Here is a 19,045-nt window from a genome sequence, read left to right as displayed (position 1 = left end):
GAAATATATGAAACATGGTAATTCTTCATGTTCTCTTCTTGTACAGAAATCAAGCTTCCTTAAGAACAAATGAACAAATTTTACCCCTAGTTCAGCATTCTTTTGGACAGCCTCATAGGAGGTTCCAACTATTAATGTTTGTTTAAAATAAAATACCAATCCTACAAACCCACCCCAAACCCCCCCTTCTAAGTACAATCTTGTATTTCTGATGAAAGGAGAAAAAAAGCAAGCTGTTACCCCTGTGGAGTACTTTGCATACATGACCCCATTCCATTCTCCTTCAATGGAGCAGAAGGGTTTCTTGTCATTTGGAGAACTAAAGAGAAACAAACAGTTATTTCTCAGCTGTATTACAGCAACTGAAAAATCCTAAAGGATCAAAACTTGGTCTTCTGTAAAGCCTGGTTTATATCAGCCAAAGTGTCCATGCCCAGCACAGAAGAGAGGAGGGTTCTGTTTACAAGGGGCCAGTTTGGCAGAGTGAGTTACATAAACCTTAAGAGGAAGCACTGAAAAGGGTAAAACAGGCCTTGCCCGAGGGCTGGATCTGCATTTGGAGTTCAGGAAAGCACTTACAGGCCTTCCATACGGAGGTAGGGTGGTGAGTTTAAGCTTAAAAAAGGTTTCCAGACTACTGGGAAACACAAGACACCAGTTTTTAAATGGCATCTATCAATGTGTCAATGATTTAAAACCAAGTTAAATTTCATTTTGTCAGCATCCACTCGCTGGCATCACAGCACATCTCCAAATGGGAATCTCCACTGAATTCTCTGTGCTGGGTATGTGCACAGGGTTTAACCAAAATCCACCACACCACAGGTAAAATACATGAAGTTTTCAACTGACACACTGTGAGCAGTATCCCAAGGCTTGCTGCAGTATTTGTATTCGTAGGAAAGGTAATGATGGAGACACTTGATAATTCAGGAGAGCAAAGTTCCCTTTGGGAATCAGCTGAGGATGTTTTCAAGCAGCATAAAGTAGGACATGGGCCTGTGCAGCTCCCTCTCACAAACTTGGCTATAAAATTCCATGACAGGTAATGATGAGCTAAGTTCTTCTGGGTGTTGCTGCTTCAGCGTTTTACATTCTTGACTGTCTTGTTAAAGCTGTTGGCATTTAAGGAAGGAAAAAGTGAGACTGAAGGAAGCTGCTTACAAAATTTCAGCTGTAATTCTGTGCTTCTTTCCTCCATAAAATGGTTTTGTGTGGAAGACGATGGAAGCGTTGTAACCTGTCTTGGAGCAATTGATGCTGCACTCCCCCCCAAGCTCTATCCATGGCACAGTGAGAATAGACCTGCAATTAGAAACACAGAAATGCACTAATGATAAGCTCTTGGCCAATAAATACTAAGCATGAAACATTACAAGGCATTAAAAATGAAAATACCAATTAGAGCATTTACTTGCCTTCCATAGCCATTAGGAAAAGTCAAAATATAGTGTTCATCATGATCTAGGCATGTAACACACCCTGTTAAAGAAAAATAAAAATAGATTTGAAAAACATTAAGCGAAACCTCTACAGAACTTTTCATAATGATCCCATGAAATATGCCACTAAAAACAGGTGCCATGAAAAGGAAATGTGAGGAGCTTCATTTTTAATGGATGCTGAGAATGCCAGCTTCTGGAGGAGGCAGGGATGGCTGTATTTTTGGGAAAAACTGGGCCCTAGGTGTTTTCAGCACACAGAGAGGGTGGAAGGCATCTCTAATTCAGATACATAAGCTCCAGTTACATAAATTCAACCACTGCTTACATTTAGTACCATGACTTTAAATAATTTATGTAAATTATTCTATTAAAAATCCTAGTTGCAGAATTTAACTTCTCCTCTGCTGTTCAGTTCACACACACATACCTTGCCCTATGTTATGGACCCCAATAGACATTCCTAGGAATTTGGACTTGGTCCATATGTGAGCATTGAACTGTATCCTCTTGCTAAAACACTCTGCGTAAAATGCTGAAACTGAAGAGAGAGGCAGGTGTTAAAAACAGCACAAGACACTGATTCCTTTGTTCCCAAATTCATTCACTGGGAAATATCCCCAGGTGCCTCACACTTTATGTGCAACAGAGTTTGCAGTTAATTTCTCACAAAAGCAGTTTATAATTTTTCAGCCTTTATAAATATTCAGCTTTTAAATCTGAAGATAAAGTTCAAATCCAAGATTTAAGCCAAGAGCTGATTTTACTGTCCCCCCTCCAGCTGCCACCTCTCCTGGCAAAGGTACTGTCACAACTTACTTGGAGGATGGTGAGAGACCTGCTCTGCCACAAAGGTGACGTTGCTTTTACTGACCCAGGGGACTGGTCCTTCTGAGACTGGCTCCTGTGGGACAGGGAGAGGATTCCATCACTCACAGTGCCTGCAAACACTGCAAGCTTCCCAGAGAAGCTGCCTCCATCTTTAAAGGCTTCTGAAAGTGTACTGCAGCACTCCTTAGTCCTGGAACTACAATCCTTTCTAAAGGATCTACTCTCTTATTTTTAAGTATAAATGTCGTTGTTTTAATTGTCCCCAGAAAAAAACAGTCAAACTGAAAGACTCATGCATAAACCCAATTACAAAACAATATTTAAGTGGCAGAAACAGTTTTTGGTTTTGCTTCTGAAAAAGTCTGACCTGCATATTAATAATGATCACATTTCATGTACCACAAAACCATAAACTAATATTTATTTCCTGTGGCAAAGACTGCAAAGTGTAGTTAATTCATGGTTAGAAGCAGTGGAAGCCCAAATACAACACTGCCTTTATGCCAGCAAATTGGAGTGCAAATATCCACCTCAGAAACAAGACTTCAGCAAACAGATCAGTGGGAAGCAAAAGAAATGGGAAAAATACATGGCTTATACCCAAATGATCACATTGATTTGGATGTATTACACTGGGGCTACATGAAGCACCTCACAGCAGCACTTCCCACACCACCACTGGCAACTTCCTAAGGCAAGAAGCCCAAATGAGGAGCCAAAAAAGAAAAACAACAAAAAACCCCTCTGGGCTGCACTGGCTTAAAAAATAAAAGCAAAAAATCAGAACTTTGGGAATAAACAAAATCATAATCAGTGCTATGAAAAAGTTCAGGGGAAAAGGGCATTTTCAACATGTCAAGCCATTCTTTAAAAAACAAACTTTTTCATGCATGATTTTATACTTCTATCAAAAGAAAACAAGGAAGGAAGGGGGAGAATTGGTTAAGAAATTGCTACACTTTGTTGATTTGCTACTTAAGCACAGCATAATCCATTTCAGTCAGTGACTTAACAAAGCTTTGGGTTGCACCTCTGCACTGTGGGCTCCAAACAAACACCCCCAGAAGCTCACCATGTCATCTTCAGTGCCAGGCAGCACCCAGTGGCAGCGGAAGATCTCCCCCAGAATGGGATTGTAAGGCTTCTTAGCAACTGACCCTTTCCTTCCTGCATGGAAAGCTGAGAGGTACCATTTAACCACCTGAACCATCCTCTCCTTGGGATCCTTCTGGTCACTAATGCTACAGAGAGAGAGAAAAAAGGAGAGGCAGAGTGAAACATAAGCAGGGACCTCGGATACAGGAAAGTTTTACACTTGTTTTACAACTAAAAGTTTGGCTGGTTTGACTGTTTTTAAAGTTCCAACCAAAATCCAAGAAACATTCTTCAAAAAGTACCAACTTCTGGCAGCCACAAGGGCCATGACCAGTATGAGAACCAGTGAATGCTCCTGTTCCAGTCCAATACCTGACAAACAGGTCCGGATGTGCAAAGAAGTCAGCATACATTTCCAACAGCGACCTTCTCTCCAGGATAAACGTTGGAAGAACCACCTGAGTGAAGAAAGACAGCTCATCCAGCTCTAGGCATCTGAATATCCTGTACAAAAGCCAACTGCAAACAGAGCACCCACAGCATTGTGTGCTCTCAGCTGATTGTGAGCTCGAGCTCACCAATGAGTTCTGACATATGCAGGTCAGTTGGCATCTTCTCCACACCCTAAGGCTCAACAGGAGCAGCCTCATCCTACATGGATTCTAGTCCCACCCAGAGCACAGCAAAAGCTGTTCTGAATTACAGCATCACTGCTGATTTAATTTCATCTCTGTGAACACTGCCAATTTTCAGTTACACTCACTTGCAGTCCCATCCTGCTGCATGTACCTGTCAAAATGAAGGTTAAGCTCTTCCCTACTTCTTCCCAAAGGTCCATTGTGGATCTGCTCAGTGTGATCCACCAACAATTGCTGTTGCTGACATGGTACATGCTCATAAAGATTCCTGGCAGCCTAATTTGAGATCAGTAATTTTCAGTTATCCCAGGAATTCCCAGAACAATTTGGATAAATTCCTATTCAGAACTGCCAGAAACCTGGAGCAGTTTGCTTGTGAGCTGCTGGCTGTTTCCCCAGAAAAGTGTTATCTTTTTATTATCTACTGCTCATTCCAGGCTGGACAGCTCAATTCATCCACTTAAGGAAACTTAAGGATAAGGATTGATCTCTCCTGTCCTTTCTCACTCTGGAATTACTTGTTACATTTATCCAAGCTGCCTGGAAAGACCAACACCTTCAGAATGCTGTTCATTCTGCCTTCAGACAGACACCAGCAGGAATCTCATCCATGAAGAACCCAACCCTTTCCTTACCAGACCTAAGAGTAGCATTTCAAAATACACAGGCAACTTATTTACTCATTAAGATCCCAGCTAAGCCAAGCTTTTCACTATATGGTTACTTCTCCCTTTCACTTTGTGTTTTATTGAATGCCATGGATGATATGGATCCATGGATATGAATGCCATGGATAATGAATGGATCTTGTAGCTCTTTGTTCTAGGAAGCTAAGACAGGAGTAACATTCCAGCATTCTCCCTATGCCAGCTTCACAAGTACTCCAAGAATTAGGTTCAAAGAGAACAAAGAGCTACTTGCCATAGCAAACTATTTTCCCAAACAGATTTTAGCATCTGGATATATTTATTCTGCAGCTGCTTTTCCCCTTCAGTATGAACTCCAATTCAAAACCACCATGCTAAAGAGATTACAGCTTAACTATCTCATAGAACAAACATGTAGTTACATCATGTAACCTTTTTTTACACAGAACTCTGGGTTTACTGCCCCTCCCATCCCCATGAACCCCAGCAAGTTTACCTTGGTGAGGTCCATGCCTAATCTCACTTGTGACAAGAGATGCATGATGACACTTTTGTGCTCCTCCACCGACTCTCCTTCCCCATCATCTTCTCGATCGTCGGGAGGATCAAAGAGATCTGAAGGACCAAATAAATGGCTTTTGTTTTCCTCTAAACCTTCAAAACCAGACTGTATTTCATCAGCATATATGTAAAAAAATACAGGTGTAAATCCTACAATTCAGCAATCTTCCATTAGTAAAGAAACAGTAGATAAACCACTTCCCATAAGTACCTGGCCATATACACACACACAAATATATATATATATATATATATATATATATATATATGTATATATAAAACCCTGCATATATTTACACACAGACTGACAATCAATAACTCCTTACTGAAAGTTCACACAGGCCACTTACCAGCATCATTTGTGCCATTAGACATGGAAGAATTGAGGGACTCTGTGGTATCTGGACGTTTCAGGCTGCTCCCTGTGCTGCTCCGAGTCAGGACTGCAGCAGACCCTGAAGAACTGAAGAAGACCAATAAATTCTCACAGTTCAAATTAAGTAATTCAGACCACATTATTTGATATTCACAGACCAGGAATTTAGTGATAGACATCAATATATGTGCAGTGGCAGACATTAATACACATGGTGCATGCTAATTCACAGAAAGCTCAGAATGGATTGCAGCTGAAGGAAGGGGACAGCCTGCAGCCTCAGGTAACACATGAAGGCAGAAAACAGCTGACTAATTCCTCTTTGGAATGTGTAGCATCTCTTAAAATTAATTTTTCAATTAATAAAAAATGAAGAGTAAATAGAGATTTTGAGAAAAGGGTGCCAACTTCAAAGAATGTCTTTTAGCAAATGTGTGAGGGCATTGGCCACTCACCAAAGGCTGCAGCAAATGCACCTGAAATGCACCATGGCCTCAGATTCCAGCCCTGAGCTGGGGCTTCCACAGTTTGGTTTGTTAGAGTTTGTGAACACGTATCTGATGGAATGGGAAGGAGCAGAGGAACAAACTGCCTCCTTCTACCTGTCTGTGGCTGAGGGCAGGGGTAATCTCACTCTGTTACACAAAGTGGCTTTTTGACCTCCCCCACCTTTTTAAACCAATTTCTGCAAGCAGACGAGCCATGCCCTTGGAGATACAGACTGCACACAGCACACACTGCACACTGTCAGCTACTTACTCCATACATCTCTTTGGGGAAGAACTGCTCTGGTAGAACTCATCAGCATCATAGAACTCATCCTCACTGCTTGAGTAAGAAAAATCTGGGACTGTGTTTGGAGACAGGTTGACATGGCTTGGAGAGGTGAGACTGCTGCTAGGTGCCGACTGCCCACTCCCTGTGGAGTATTAAAAATTACAGAATCAATAAAAATGAATTCTTTCAAAATCTACTTAAACAAGAATTGGTCAAATCAATAAGGGCTGATGTAAACTCAGAATTGAGGAAAGTACAAAATTAAAAGCAATAATTAGGTAGGTTCATAAAGAGTTTAACAGTTGACAAAAGGAAAGTCACAAGGAAAATGAAGAGCACAGAAAGTTTAAGGGACATGTTTTCTCCAATTACTGCAAGATTGCAATTCTGGGGAGACAAAGGGAAGCTGGCAAAAGTCGTACACAGTGTGTACACACGGTGGGGAGAAAGAGCAGCATTACTGGCTTTAACAAAACACTGAAATTGGTGTTGATCAAAAGCAAGATGCAGGCCAATAATACTGTTGTTTCAATGACTAATTCCAGGGTTTCTTGTATTTCAATAAGTTACAGAACTGTACCTGTACTATTTGGTGTTGGAGTCTGGTTCCCCAGCGATGCTACCACAGGTCCCACTGGCAAAGAGGAGGGGCGCTGCTCTGACTTGCACAGCTGAGCAGGTTCTAGGGGATATTTTGACATGTTAACCCCAAAATTTAGAACATTTCACATTATTTCACCTCACCTCCAAAAATCAAATCATTTTCTATAAAAGCCATTTGAACAGAAAAACATGTAGCATCACTTTTACCTAGGTCCTTCTTTTATTAACCAAAGATGGCATTTAAAAAAAAACTGCAGTTGTTCAGCTAGAAAGCATTTGCCTTTTCTGAAAATCATAATTTCATTTTCAAAAAGAGTGTTAGAAATGCAAGCCAGTAACTGAGAGTAAATAAAAGACATCAGGTTATCCCCAGAACCAGGCTGGTGAGAATTCTCTGTGCCTCCTGTCCGTGCTCAGCCCCTCTGAGCTGAGTGTGCTGTCACTGCTCTGGGTGGCTGCTCCCAGCTCACCTGGCAGTGTGACAGCCTGGGAAGGGGCTGTTCCCAGCTCACCTGGCAGTGTGACACCCTGGGAAGGGGCTGTTCCCAGCTCACCTGGCAGTGTGACACCCCGGGAAGGGGGATGTTCCCAGCTCACCTGGCAGTGTGACACCCTGGGAAGGGGGATGTTCCCAGCTCACCTGGCAGTGTGACAGCCTGGGAAGGCATGGTGCTGATCCCTGATGGCTCCAAGGGGCTGGGCTGATACACGGCGTCCACGGGGTTGATGGTGCTCTAGGCAAAAAAAGAAAAGCACATTTTTTCCCCTCAATTAAAACAAAATAAAGCATAGATAGCAAGAACATTGTGAGCATGAGAAATGCCCAAATGCAAGAGAGTGAATCCCTGGCAGAGGAAGTAAAACACAAATTGACAGTTGAGGATGTGAGAAATACTTTTGAGGTGGGAATATTTTGATTCTTCACACAGACTGCACAATAAATTGAATTTGATGCAGATTTGAAGCATCCTATAAAGAATTCTTATTTCAGGTTCTTGCTTCTGGTATGCCACCCAATGTCCATTAATTAATAATGCATGCAAAGAGTGGAAAGTTAGATGCAAATTATCTGGCCAAAATTAGGATAGGTAATCAGTATTTAAATTTTTTTTTCTCAAAAATTCATTTTGCAGATCAACCCATAAATCAAAACAAGAATCATCAGCATGCTTAGAGCCATGAAGCAGCTTTGTTGGCAAAATTCTTCCCAAAGCAAGGTGACAGTGTTCAGTGCAGCTCAGTAGAGGACATCTCAACCTACTTCTGAATGTGGGCACTTGGAAAATGAAGCACCAGGTCAATTCAATGCTCCCAAAAGTCACTGACTTCAGTTGATGTCCTTGGAATCAACTTATGCATCAAGACCCTTGGAAATCTAAACTGCCATGACTTTTAACTCAAAATATCATCCAAGCACTGTTTATTATTTATGTTTACACACAACCACTAGAACTTCTTGGTTGTTAGTTGAGTAAAAGGGACATAAAACCCTTTTCCAAACACCTTGCAATTTAAATGCCTGATCTATCAGAACTATGTAAATTTTTGCTCAGTTTGCTCAGAAATGCAGTCAGTATGTTCATCCCTATCCACTTTTTTACACCAATATTTAAAAGAAATGTCTACAACTGTTCTTCTCTCCCTTTAGTCCATTAATTTCTATTTGCATTCAGACTGAGGGAAACGGGCTCATTTTAACTTTCCTCCCATTTTCCCTCTACAGGCAGATTTCTTTCTTGCCTTCTTTCCCAGTTACCTGAAGTTCTGAACTTTATCCTACATTTGGATGTCTGGACAATGCTCTCAGACACTTGGTGTGATCCCTGGGGCTGTCCTGTGCAGAGCCAGGAGCTGGAGCACTATGATCCCTGTGGATCCCTTTCAACTCAGGACACTGTATGACTCTAAAAATCAGTGAAAAGTTCTATTATTTTTTTAATAGCACAGGATTCCTTTAACTAAAGACAGAATAATTATTCTCTGATCATCACTAAAAAAACTTCTCCATTAAAAACATCCATAAAAGTAGCTTTCTACAGTTTCTTTGGTTTCACTGCTCAGTATACAAATAATCCAGTACAGGTAACATTACTCCACTGCATTTCAGCATAAAGTCAATGCCCCTTACCCAGTACTTCACCTCCTTGTGGAATTATGTATTCAGCACAGGAAGGTCCCTGTCCCACAGAGTTCACAGTTTAAAATGATGATCCCATCTTAAGAGTTAAGATTTAAAACCCAAGATGGTTCTATGATACACAGGATGCTATTGCTACCTACATCTCCTTTATCTTTTAGGGAAACTAATAATCCACATGATACAGAACACTGGCATGATAAAGGAAGAACAAAGTAACTCTGATTTTGTACTCAGGGTTGTAACCTCATCCTTGAACAATTCTCCATACTGCAATATGAACTGGAGTTTCTTGTTGGATATTTTGAGGGATGCCTTCGTGGGCTAGAGACAGCTGAAGGCAGACCTGGAAGTCCCTACTCTGAGTTTCATAACAATTGAATAACAATTACACAGAAACAAGACTCATCCCACCATGGCAGCAAACAATGATTATATTTCTGCCTAATTTTAAAGTGAAATCCTGACCTTTAGCCCAAGGTGATGTTGACCTCCACAGCATCACAATTTTAGACTTCACAATCACTGACCCATAGTTAATATATTCTTACAGAAATATTTTTTCCTCCCCAGTATAAGCCAGCCCAGATAATGAGATCAGTGGCTAATCAAATTCAGACTACATCAAGCTGCAATATCTCTATGAAATTTCTGAGCTGCAGCCCAGATGTGCAGGTGACCTGTGCCTGTGGAAGTGTCTTCCTGCACAGCTTCTCTTTTCCAGGGGACATCACAGAAGCTGTTCCCTCTATGTTCCATCCACAGGGAACATAACAATTCACCTTATTTATGATAAGCATGAAACTAAAATGTGCATGTGCATCTTCAGTCCATTTTCACACCAGAAAACCCTACTGCTAAAGCTGTTTGTAGTGGACAAACAACCAAGGCCTGGGAATTACTGTCAGCTCTAATGAAAACACATCAGGATTTTTAGAGTTTTTACTGAAACCAATCTACTGTTAAAAGTATCTGAAATGTACTCAAGTGACAAAAAAAGAACAAAGAAAGAGAAACCACGTGTGACCAAAACCAAAAATGACAGAAGTTACATTAAAAATGCAGCAGTTCTATTAAAGAAGAAACATTGCTTAGACAGACATTACACAACTCTGCATCAAAGGAGCAGCACTGTAGAAAAGACAAACTACTTGAAGCACATGGAGAGCAGATCTATTTCCTACACAAAGACACTTCAGACAGAACACAGAACTATTTCTATCCCAGTAATTTCCCTTTCATCTGTTCACATGGCAGATTTTTATCTAAGTGTTCAGTCACAACACTGCTGCTCAAGACATTCCATACAAAACTGACCGCTCTGTCTTCTAAAGACAAGGGTGTTAGCCAACCTCAGGAGCTAAGGACTCAACAGGAATTTTAACAAGACACTGGAAGCAGTAAATTAGAGAAAGGAAGAAGCATGTTGCAAAGTGAGTGGAAATTCAGGTCTCTGTTCACATGTTCTGCAGAATTAAAAGGAGATAAAGATTAGATTTAAACTTACTATAAGTCCATTTGCGTGCTTCTCCTCATTATTTTGGTCCTTAAGGAAAAAATGTTAAAAATATCAACATAACAATCTTGCATGACTTATCAGTTCTGTGCTAAGTGAGAACAGTGAGTTTCCCTCAGGAATGTTCACATTTTCAGCCACAAAACGTTCCTCATCATGTGATAAAGTAACTAAACTTGGAAGACAATTCCACACACACTCACTGCACCTCTGCATTTTCTGAGGGCCTGTCCACATGAGTGCAGACAATTTCAAAAATATCCTTTCTGTACTGCAGAGCACAGTTCTGCTTTATAACGTGGGTGCTGCCCAAATACCTAGGAGCTCCCCAAAATATGCTCTGTGGCTCCTGTAAGTCCCCGAAAAATGAAGTTCTCAGTTTCTGTGATTAACACACAAGAAAGGCAGAAGTTTAAGCTGAAAGGTTTTAACTTTTGCTTTTTGGCATCCACTATATTATAAAATGCTTTTAGATTATTCACTACCTCAGATTTTGGGGTTTTTTGCCCAGAAGCATAAGTGAAAGAGCAGGCAATGTAAAAAACATCTGTCCTCAGGGGAAATGACACGAGCAGCAGACCAGTTAATGCCAATCTGCAGGCAGCACAGTTTTAGCACTGTACAGCAACAATATCAATTCTACTAATATAAATTAATATAAATATAAATTCTATACAACAATATAAATCTCTTCTCTTCTGCTGCAAAAGTTCATACTAGTCAGTACATCAATGCCTAACTTTATCCAGTGTGAACCTCCAAACTTGTCTGCAGAGCATCCCCTGGATCTCCAGATACATTTCAAAGGAACAAGAAAAAAAAAAAAAAAGCTGTAAGAACTATAAAGAAAGTTGGCACATATTTATGTTTTGGTACTTAATACATCTTTCCTTAGCTTATACAGTTGGCAATAGGCTGTCCAAATTTCATCTCTGCCAGTTGACATTTTTGAAGCCTGGCTTTCCATGATAAAAAGAACACCAAGGACAAAAAGTCCCACTGGGTTGCAAATTTACAAAACACCATTTTTTTCCCAAGACAAAAAACCCCCAGGTTGAGTCCACCATCTCTAAGACCTAAGAAATAAAGCACAAAGATGCTGCATGAGCACTGATGCTTGCTCTCCCACCTCAGAAATGCAGCATCAGTAAGGTAAGGAAGGCAGAAATGCCACAAAACTGGGCAGGCAAGACTGGCCAGAAATGGAGTGGAAAAGAGAAGGGAAGGATGTAAAACTAAATATCTAAACTATAAAAGTTACTTCATAACACATATATGACATATCTTTCTAAGACTGAGGTTTACCACATCACTGGCAGAACATTTAATGTACTTTACACCACACCCATGAGCAGAGCTGGACATCTTCAGCTGCCACACACACAAAGGGGACAACACAGGCCAAATGCTCCACCTGCCCATCCAATGTGCTTATTTGGACTGCTTTTGATAGGCAATGAATGTACTATGACATATTCCTGTTTAGCTGGTATTTAGTTCATTATTTTGGAAATGGCATGAGTCACCTCAGAACAAGTGGTGTAATCACACACTCGATTTACCAGCAAGTTTAATGAAAATTTAACTGTCCAAATATTAACACAGGTAAAGATCTATGTAACAGAACAACTGGACACACAATTTTAAAAAGAAACAAAACAAAACTCCGATAAACAAAAGTCCAGGTTTGCCTCAATGTTCCAAAACAATCCACATAATAAATGGTTGTGTGTTGGAAAGAGAGTGTTCTAAGTATGTAGAGAAGTGGTAACACTATCAAGGTACACAGACTGGCAAATCTGTCTGTCTCATGAGAAAGGCACTGTGGAAGTAAAAACGGGGTGCAGGGTGGTGCTAAGATGATTTCTTTTCAGCAGTGTCAGTCAGCAGCCAGACTTGCCCTACAGATTTGGGAAAAAACCTGCAGAACCCTAAAAGGTCTCTAATGGAGAGCACAAAGCTCAAGTCAGGCACAACACATTTTCACACAGATTGCATCATACACAAGCAACTTGCAGAACTGTGGGAAAAAAAACCCCAACCCCTCTGTATTATACATTTTCTACAGCAGTAGGAAATCAGGATACTAACACAGTTAATGGAAAAGGTGTGGGGGGAAGGAAGACAGAATTTCCTTGTAGGTAAAAAGTACAGTTGAATGAGAGACAAAGAAGGTGAAGAGATGAAGCAGAAATGAGGTTATTAAAGTACTGGATTTTTTTTTCCACTGTATGTGGATCAACATCTTGGAATTAGCTGTGCACAAGGCACCCCTTTAACCCACCTTGTCTTCAACAGCTTCAAAAGAGCTTTAGATATGGTTTAGCAAATAACCAAAACAATAAACCCCCACTCCTTAGTGGATAAGCTCACCTATTTACACTGGTTAATATTTAGTGGTAAAAAAGAAAGAAGGACTTCAAGGTCTGATTTAGTGCAACAAAAAGCAAGTGTTAGCACCTTTGGGGGACGCAAATTCCACCTGCCTTTACACTCACGTGGCAGCTGGAGCAGTGAAGTACTGAACCTGATCTAAATTACTGCATCTGCCACTACCAGCTTTGTCCATTATCAGCAAATCACCTAAAGAACTTCAAAATATGTTTTAGCATCAGCATAAGTGGTCACGTTTGTCTAACTCCCAATGAACTCACACAGAGCAGAAACAGGGTTTGATATTCAACAGAAAAAGATAACTCAGTTACCAGCTCTGACCAACAGCCTGAAAAGCAGATTACAACTCTGCAATTTCACATTTGCTAATTACATAGCAGAGCTTTTCAAAAAGAGTAAAATTTCATAGGAATTAAACCCCTGTGAAAATAAGAATTACTAAATATATTTATACAGTAATTAAGAAAAAATGAGCTAGTAATTCCTTGCAGTTTCTCCAACAGTTTCCTCAATACAGCAAATCACAGTGTATTACCATCTAACCTATCTACAATTTACTCCATCAAATCCCTAAAAAAATGACATATTGTCTACTGACTTCACTGTACTAAAACACCTCTAAATATACCCAGGACTAAATAACAGCAAATTAAACAGTGAAAGGCTTTTCCTGCTGGCACTGCAGTGAAGGATTGAAGTAGCATCACTGCATGTTAAATAAAGACTGTACTAGCTCCAAATTCATGTGGCACAAAACTATTTCAATGTTTCAACCCCTGTGCTTGTAAAAAAGTTTTGGTTTTGTACAACCCTCTTAATTAACAAACATTTTCTTCATAAAATCTTAATAGATATGAAAATTGAATTTCACAAAACATGCACTGATCCTTTCAGTGAATGACTTTTGATCCTGTAAGATTTTAAATACTTCAATTTTCACTGCAGTCAAAATTTTGTAAAACATATCTGGCATTTAAAATGAAGACAAACAGCAGTCTTGCATTCCGTAGCCACAAAAAATAGTTGGTCTAGATTACAGGAAAAAAAAATATAATCTAGGAGCCTACACCCATTTCTGGATTAATCAGAATGTGTTCTGAGTAGATCAGCCTGAAATTCTGAAAATACCTTTATTTCTTTGTAAAATATCACCTCCCTTCACTCTGGTTTGTATTGGTTTTGTATCCACAAGACACAAATAAGCAGCTCATAATTCACATACCTTAAATAAAGAATGTTAAACCTACTGTAAGGGCAGAATCTGACAAATAGTAAATCCAAAACTCCCCAAATTTTAAAATCCAATGAAACAAGTAGATGAAAATCATAAGTGCATTACCCAGACTGCATTCTCAAATGAAACAATTCTAACTTCAAGAAGTTCCAACATCCTCATGAACTTCAGACCTGTGACAGACCTTGCCAAACCAGTTTCATTGTTTCCATCATCTTTCTCCCCTTTTTACTTGTTAGCCACAGTCTTAAATGAAGCCGAAAGAAGAGTTTTGTTAAGTTCCTGTTCTGTCAACCTGACATTTGTCTAAGTTCTTCTTTAGTCTAAGAGCAAACTCTGCAAAAGAAAGTTTATCTGAAAGAAAACTCAAACCAACGGGACTGTTACCATGAGCATTAGCAGGACTGTCTGCTGTGGAACTCAGTATTTCAGAAACTTCATTAAAATAAAAGCAGAAATCAACTTATAATTGTTTTCTTGTTCCTGGATCATACAGAAGGCACTTTTAGGTTTCAATTAGATTAATGCTGAAACTAAAGTTCAGAATAGTTTACAGTTTACTTACTTTAGCAATCTGTAGCAACACAATGCAGTGTTTTATTGATTCTACCATGCTCTAGGAAAAGAAAAATATCAGAAAAGATTGTGTTACTATCCCTTAATATTTTGCATTTATTAGTTACATAGAATACTGGGTGTGAACTAAATGGACACTCAGTTCTGTTGAACCCCTACTTTCCCTTCCCCATTTTTTTTCCCAAGAGACAAAACACAGCAGCAGAAAACTGAAGTTTCCAAAGCCACACACAGCACAAAGCCAGGCTGTCAGGGTGAAATGGAGGTCAGCTCCAAACCCCCAGAGTGCTGCAGGCAGGTAAATTATCACGGGTAGAGAGGCTCAGAGGGCTGGGTGTGTTCAATCTGGAGAGGAAAAGGCTCAGGGAGACCTTTTCAAGGGGGATCAATATCTGACTGGGAAGGCAGGGGAAGCCAGAGCAAGACTCTCCTCAGTGGAGCCCAGAGACAGGACACGCAATGGCCACTAACAGAAATACAGGAAAATCACCTCAAACAGAAGAAAACACCTTTTATTCTTTTATGGGTGATAAAACACTGGAACAGGTTGTCCAGGGAAGCTGTAAAGCCTCCAGCCTTGGAGTTACTCAAAACCCAAACTAGATTTGGTCCTGAGCAACCTGTTCCAGCTGATGGTGCTCTGAGCATAGGGCTGGACTACAGACCTTCAGAGGCCCCTTCCAACCTCAATATTCCATGATTCCAAGGTGCTGGACACAAACCTGAACACAGCACCAGAATCAGGTTGCCTCTGCCATCACAATGCTGGACCTAACATGGATTCTCATTTTTCTGTAAAAAGGTTTTAAAAACTTCCCAAAGAATATAAGGTGAATTTCAGAATCAATATATAATAGTTACAAAAATTAAAGAAACTTACACTGGTTGTTTCTTTGAGACCTTCAATTTTCTGTAAAAGAAAAATCAAAACAGTGTGATTAAAGATGGAATTTCCAGCATCTGGTTTGACCTAAATACTGTATAAACACAATATTTTAATTTTAAATTGAGGGAGGGAAAAAAGCCCTTAACCAACATGTTAAAGACTATTTCCATATACAGACAATTTGCAAGACAAGACTGAAGTCAAACTGATAATTAAAGCTCAAAGATGACAAGGTTAAGTATTTCTGAACAGCAACATTTACCCATTAAAATCTACACTTCCTTTTTGCATAGCATCAACAAAAATGAAATGCAGCACGAAGATTCTAAGTTCATTTTGTAGCCTTATAAAGTGCACTGAATGGTGGCACATTTCAACACTATTACACCAAGTGACCATCATTCAGGTACAATAAACATTTGCAGTTGAGCACAGCTTGAAACAAATCACAGAAAATAACAGTGCACACATCTTCCTGCTCTGCCTCCAGTAAAAGTGCATCTGGAAATGTGCCTACTGATTTTATCTAGAAACACTGGTTCATAAAGATTTCCTGTGTGGAACTGCACCTCAGGCATGCAAAAGGCATCTGCATGCCATGTTCCACATGAGGCTCAGGAGCAGATGCTTCCTGTTGATGTCCTTGCCTCAGTCTGCAGGAGGCAAAATCACTAAACTGGACTCAGCACTGAACTCTACTAATGCAATTACAGGAGCTCTTTTGAGAGCTGTTTTGATGAATTTGAGTGTCTCATGTGACTTGAGTCACAATCTTCTCGACTGTTGAATAATCCAAGTGTGTAAAGGATCCTTTCCCTGCACCAGGCATTGCAAGGAAAAGCCTCCAGCATAAGAAAAGAACATGCAGCTATAAATCCACAGAAATGAACAGTCCTAATTTGTGGATTAAAAAGAAAACAAATGCAGTGACAGCCTCTCAGGCAATTCCTGGGGGGAAATTTTCAGCTATGCTCTAGATATAATTCTTATGCTCCAGATATTACTCAAGGGATGCTGTGCATTTTCTTCAGGATTTATTGGCAAGAGGTGGCCGAACAGAACCCAGACTCAGCCCTTCCTGCTAAAAACTGGAAAACCTGGATCATGTTTATCTAGGATATATCATATGAGGGATGTTATACCATGAAGTTATGTTATATTTACTCCTGCTGCTAGCAGAGAAACATGCCAACAGCTAAAAATTCCTTGGCTTTGTTTTTGTTTGTTTTTCACGTCTCTACGAGACTTCCAGTCTAAACTTTATCAACACATATCCAAAAAAGCATTTTAAATATGACAGCATAGAAGTTTTGAGCCTTTTAGCACCAAAATAGAATAGGCAATGCACCCAAACACACAAATCTTCTTGGAAAGATGATGCAGCTGAAGGAGATCATGCAGTCTCAAGGCTGGACAGCCAACTGGAGGCAGCCACCAGCAGCTTTGATCATTCTTTACTCATTTTTTCCCCAACTTGTTATACAGTATTTACACACCAAATAAACTGACATCTCAGTCCCTTCAGTGACATCACCTTTGCTGAAAATAAGAAAGTGACCTCAGGCCATGTGATGCAACTCAGTGATGTTGGTTTCTCCCCTCCCATCTGTAATTTTCCAAAGAGTTCACTGAGACATTGTTATTCTTACACAGAGGTACAGACAAAAGGGTAATTTTATCAAAGATCACATGGAAGATTGAAAGGGAAAAATCCTCAAGACAAGCAGATTTCTAAGGCCTTTCAGCAAAGTACAGAACCATAGTTTTTTCCTCTTTGAAAATGAATCCTTTGTGAGCTGGCCAAATTAAGCAGTGACAATTTGCATTGATCCAGTATTTTTCACATTTGTGCTCTATGACCACCTTGCAAGAACACAGCACTTTGATAAATTAGACACCACAAATCTGTAAGGAAAACCATAAGCAAGTATGTTGAAGATAAAACACATTACCAATAAAAAAACCCAAAAACCCCCAAACATTTACTACTAACATTTATCACAGTTTTCTCGAAGATAAAATTTTAGTAAGACAGTTCCCCTGGTTTCAGTAATGAATACACATATTTTCATCTGACACCAATTTCCTGCAGATCTACATTTGCAGAATGCAGATTTACAATTGCAGAACACAATTTGCTATATTTAATCTAATCCAACTGCAGGCTGCTGCTGAAACTACTCCTCCTACTTGCTGCTCATTGCATCTCCTTGACATCTGATTTTTTAGGAAATCACTGAGAAGGCTAATTTTTTCTCATCCAACATGATTTTTGCCTCATTCAACAATCATGTGACTACAGAGGGATCAGCTCATCCAGCACAGAGAGGCAGCAGAGGCACGGAGGGGGAGCTGACTCACCGCTGAAATCTGTAAGGTGCAACCCAAATCTGTGTGCTCAGCCTTGGATTTACTTCACAAAAAGCACTTGTTTTGAACCAAACAGCTTAAACAGGCTGCACTTGCCTCCCCAAATCCTGTTAAGTAATGTCAGCTTTGTTCCAGCCTGTAAACATGCACCTCTTTGCTATTCTAGTGCCTTTGAGTGCTCCAGTTTTCTTCTCCCTGATGTGCGTGATGTGTAGTCAAGATAACTACACCAAACTGAACAGAAAAGCTGTGCTGGAGTTCCCACCAGTAATATTGGTAACACTGTCTTGTCTTCACCGTGAAACAGCAGCAGCCCCAGATCAGATCACACCCCCTCCTCCTGCCCTCCCTCTGCAATCAGACACAAGCATTCAGCAGAACCGGAGCACTGCTGCTGGTGCGTGATCCCCCCACTCCCTGCTGCTGCACTCCTGCCAGAACAACAATGCAGCACAGGGAATTCATCAAAATCCCTGTGTTTTCATCAGGCCTACATCTGCACTGTCTTCATCTTAATTCAAGAGATTACCACAGCTCAGAAGGAAGATGCCCAGGAGATCTCGAGGCATGTCAGAACACCTATAACCTGTGTCATCATCTTCAAAAGACCAAATATTCTGTAACTAAAAGCCAGCTCGTACAATGCTCTGTGAGCTTGCAAAAACAACAGCTCAGGTTTGAAATCCCTGGCCATAAACAGTTGCAGAACAGCACTCAGCTGGTTGGGAAGCACTTAAAACTCAAATATCCAAAACTTGTTTCCTTGGAGGAAAGAACTATGGGTTTGATGGAAGCATCCTGCAGATTACACTCAGCTCATAATCTGACAGCTGAACCATACTTCCATAAACAAACAGGGAAAATGCTAAATACTGTATCAAAAAACCTCTCAGTACAGGCAGAGACAACAGAGTGGTATGTCAAGTGTTCTTCATTTTTAATAGAGAATAAATGGAATCTGC

General features: G+C 40.2%; 1 protein-coding gene across 5 annotated transcripts in view; it reads right to left on the bottom strand.

The window, feature by feature from the left end:
- Window positions 1–19,045, bottom strand: part of OSBPL9 (oxysterol binding protein like 9) — a 57,105-nt gene that overhangs the window by 1,450 nt on the left and 36,610 nt on the right. For 4 of the 5 annotated variants that reach the window (XR_005956425.1, XR_005956426.1, XM_041483069.1 and 1 more), the window contains 15 exons: window positions 15,708–15,737; window positions 14,817–14,867; window positions 10,615–10,653; window positions 7,611–7,704; window positions 6,948–7,049; window positions 6,350–6,509; window positions 5,565–5,677; window positions 5,150–5,268; window positions 3,741–3,826; window positions 3,346–3,514; window positions 2,262–2,346; window positions 1,873–1,983; window positions 1,419–1,482; window positions 1,165–1,305; window positions 241–319 (listed from right to left, as the gene is read on the bottom strand). Coding sequence is in view for 3 of the 5 variants with exons in the window: in XM_041483069.1 (XP_041339003.1) it covers window positions 241–319; window positions 1,165–1,305; window positions 1,419–1,482; window positions 1,873–1,983; window positions 2,262–2,346; window positions 3,346–3,514; window positions 3,741–3,826; window positions 5,150–5,268; window positions 5,565–5,677; window positions 6,350–6,509; window positions 6,948–7,049; window positions 7,611–7,704; window positions 10,615–10,653; window positions 14,817–14,867; window positions 15,708–15,737 (1,443 nt within the window). In the remaining 2 variants the exon portion in view is untranslated. The remainder of the gene's footprint in view (window positions 1–240; window positions 320–1,164; window positions 1,306–1,418; window positions 1,483–1,872; window positions 1,984–2,261; window positions 2,347–3,345; window positions 3,515–3,740; window positions 3,827–5,149; window positions 5,269–5,564; window positions 5,678–6,349; window positions 6,510–6,947; window positions 7,050–7,610; window positions 7,705–10,614; window positions 10,654–14,816; window positions 14,868–15,707; window positions 15,738–19,045) is intronic. The other variant, XM_041483070.1, reaches the window with a different exon arrangement.

Source organism: Pyrgilauda ruficollis, unplaced genomic scaffold, assembly GCF_017590135.1.
Source record: "Pyrgilauda ruficollis isolate IOZ18807 unplaced genomic scaffold, ASM1759013v1 scaffold6, whole genome shotgun sequence".
NCBI classification, from domain to species: Eukaryota; Metazoa; Chordata; class Aves; order Passeriformes; family Passeridae; genus Pyrgilauda; species Pyrgilauda ruficollis.
The sequence above is the reverse complement of the archived record's forward strand: the minus strand, read 5'-3'. Positions and strand labels throughout refer to the sequence as shown.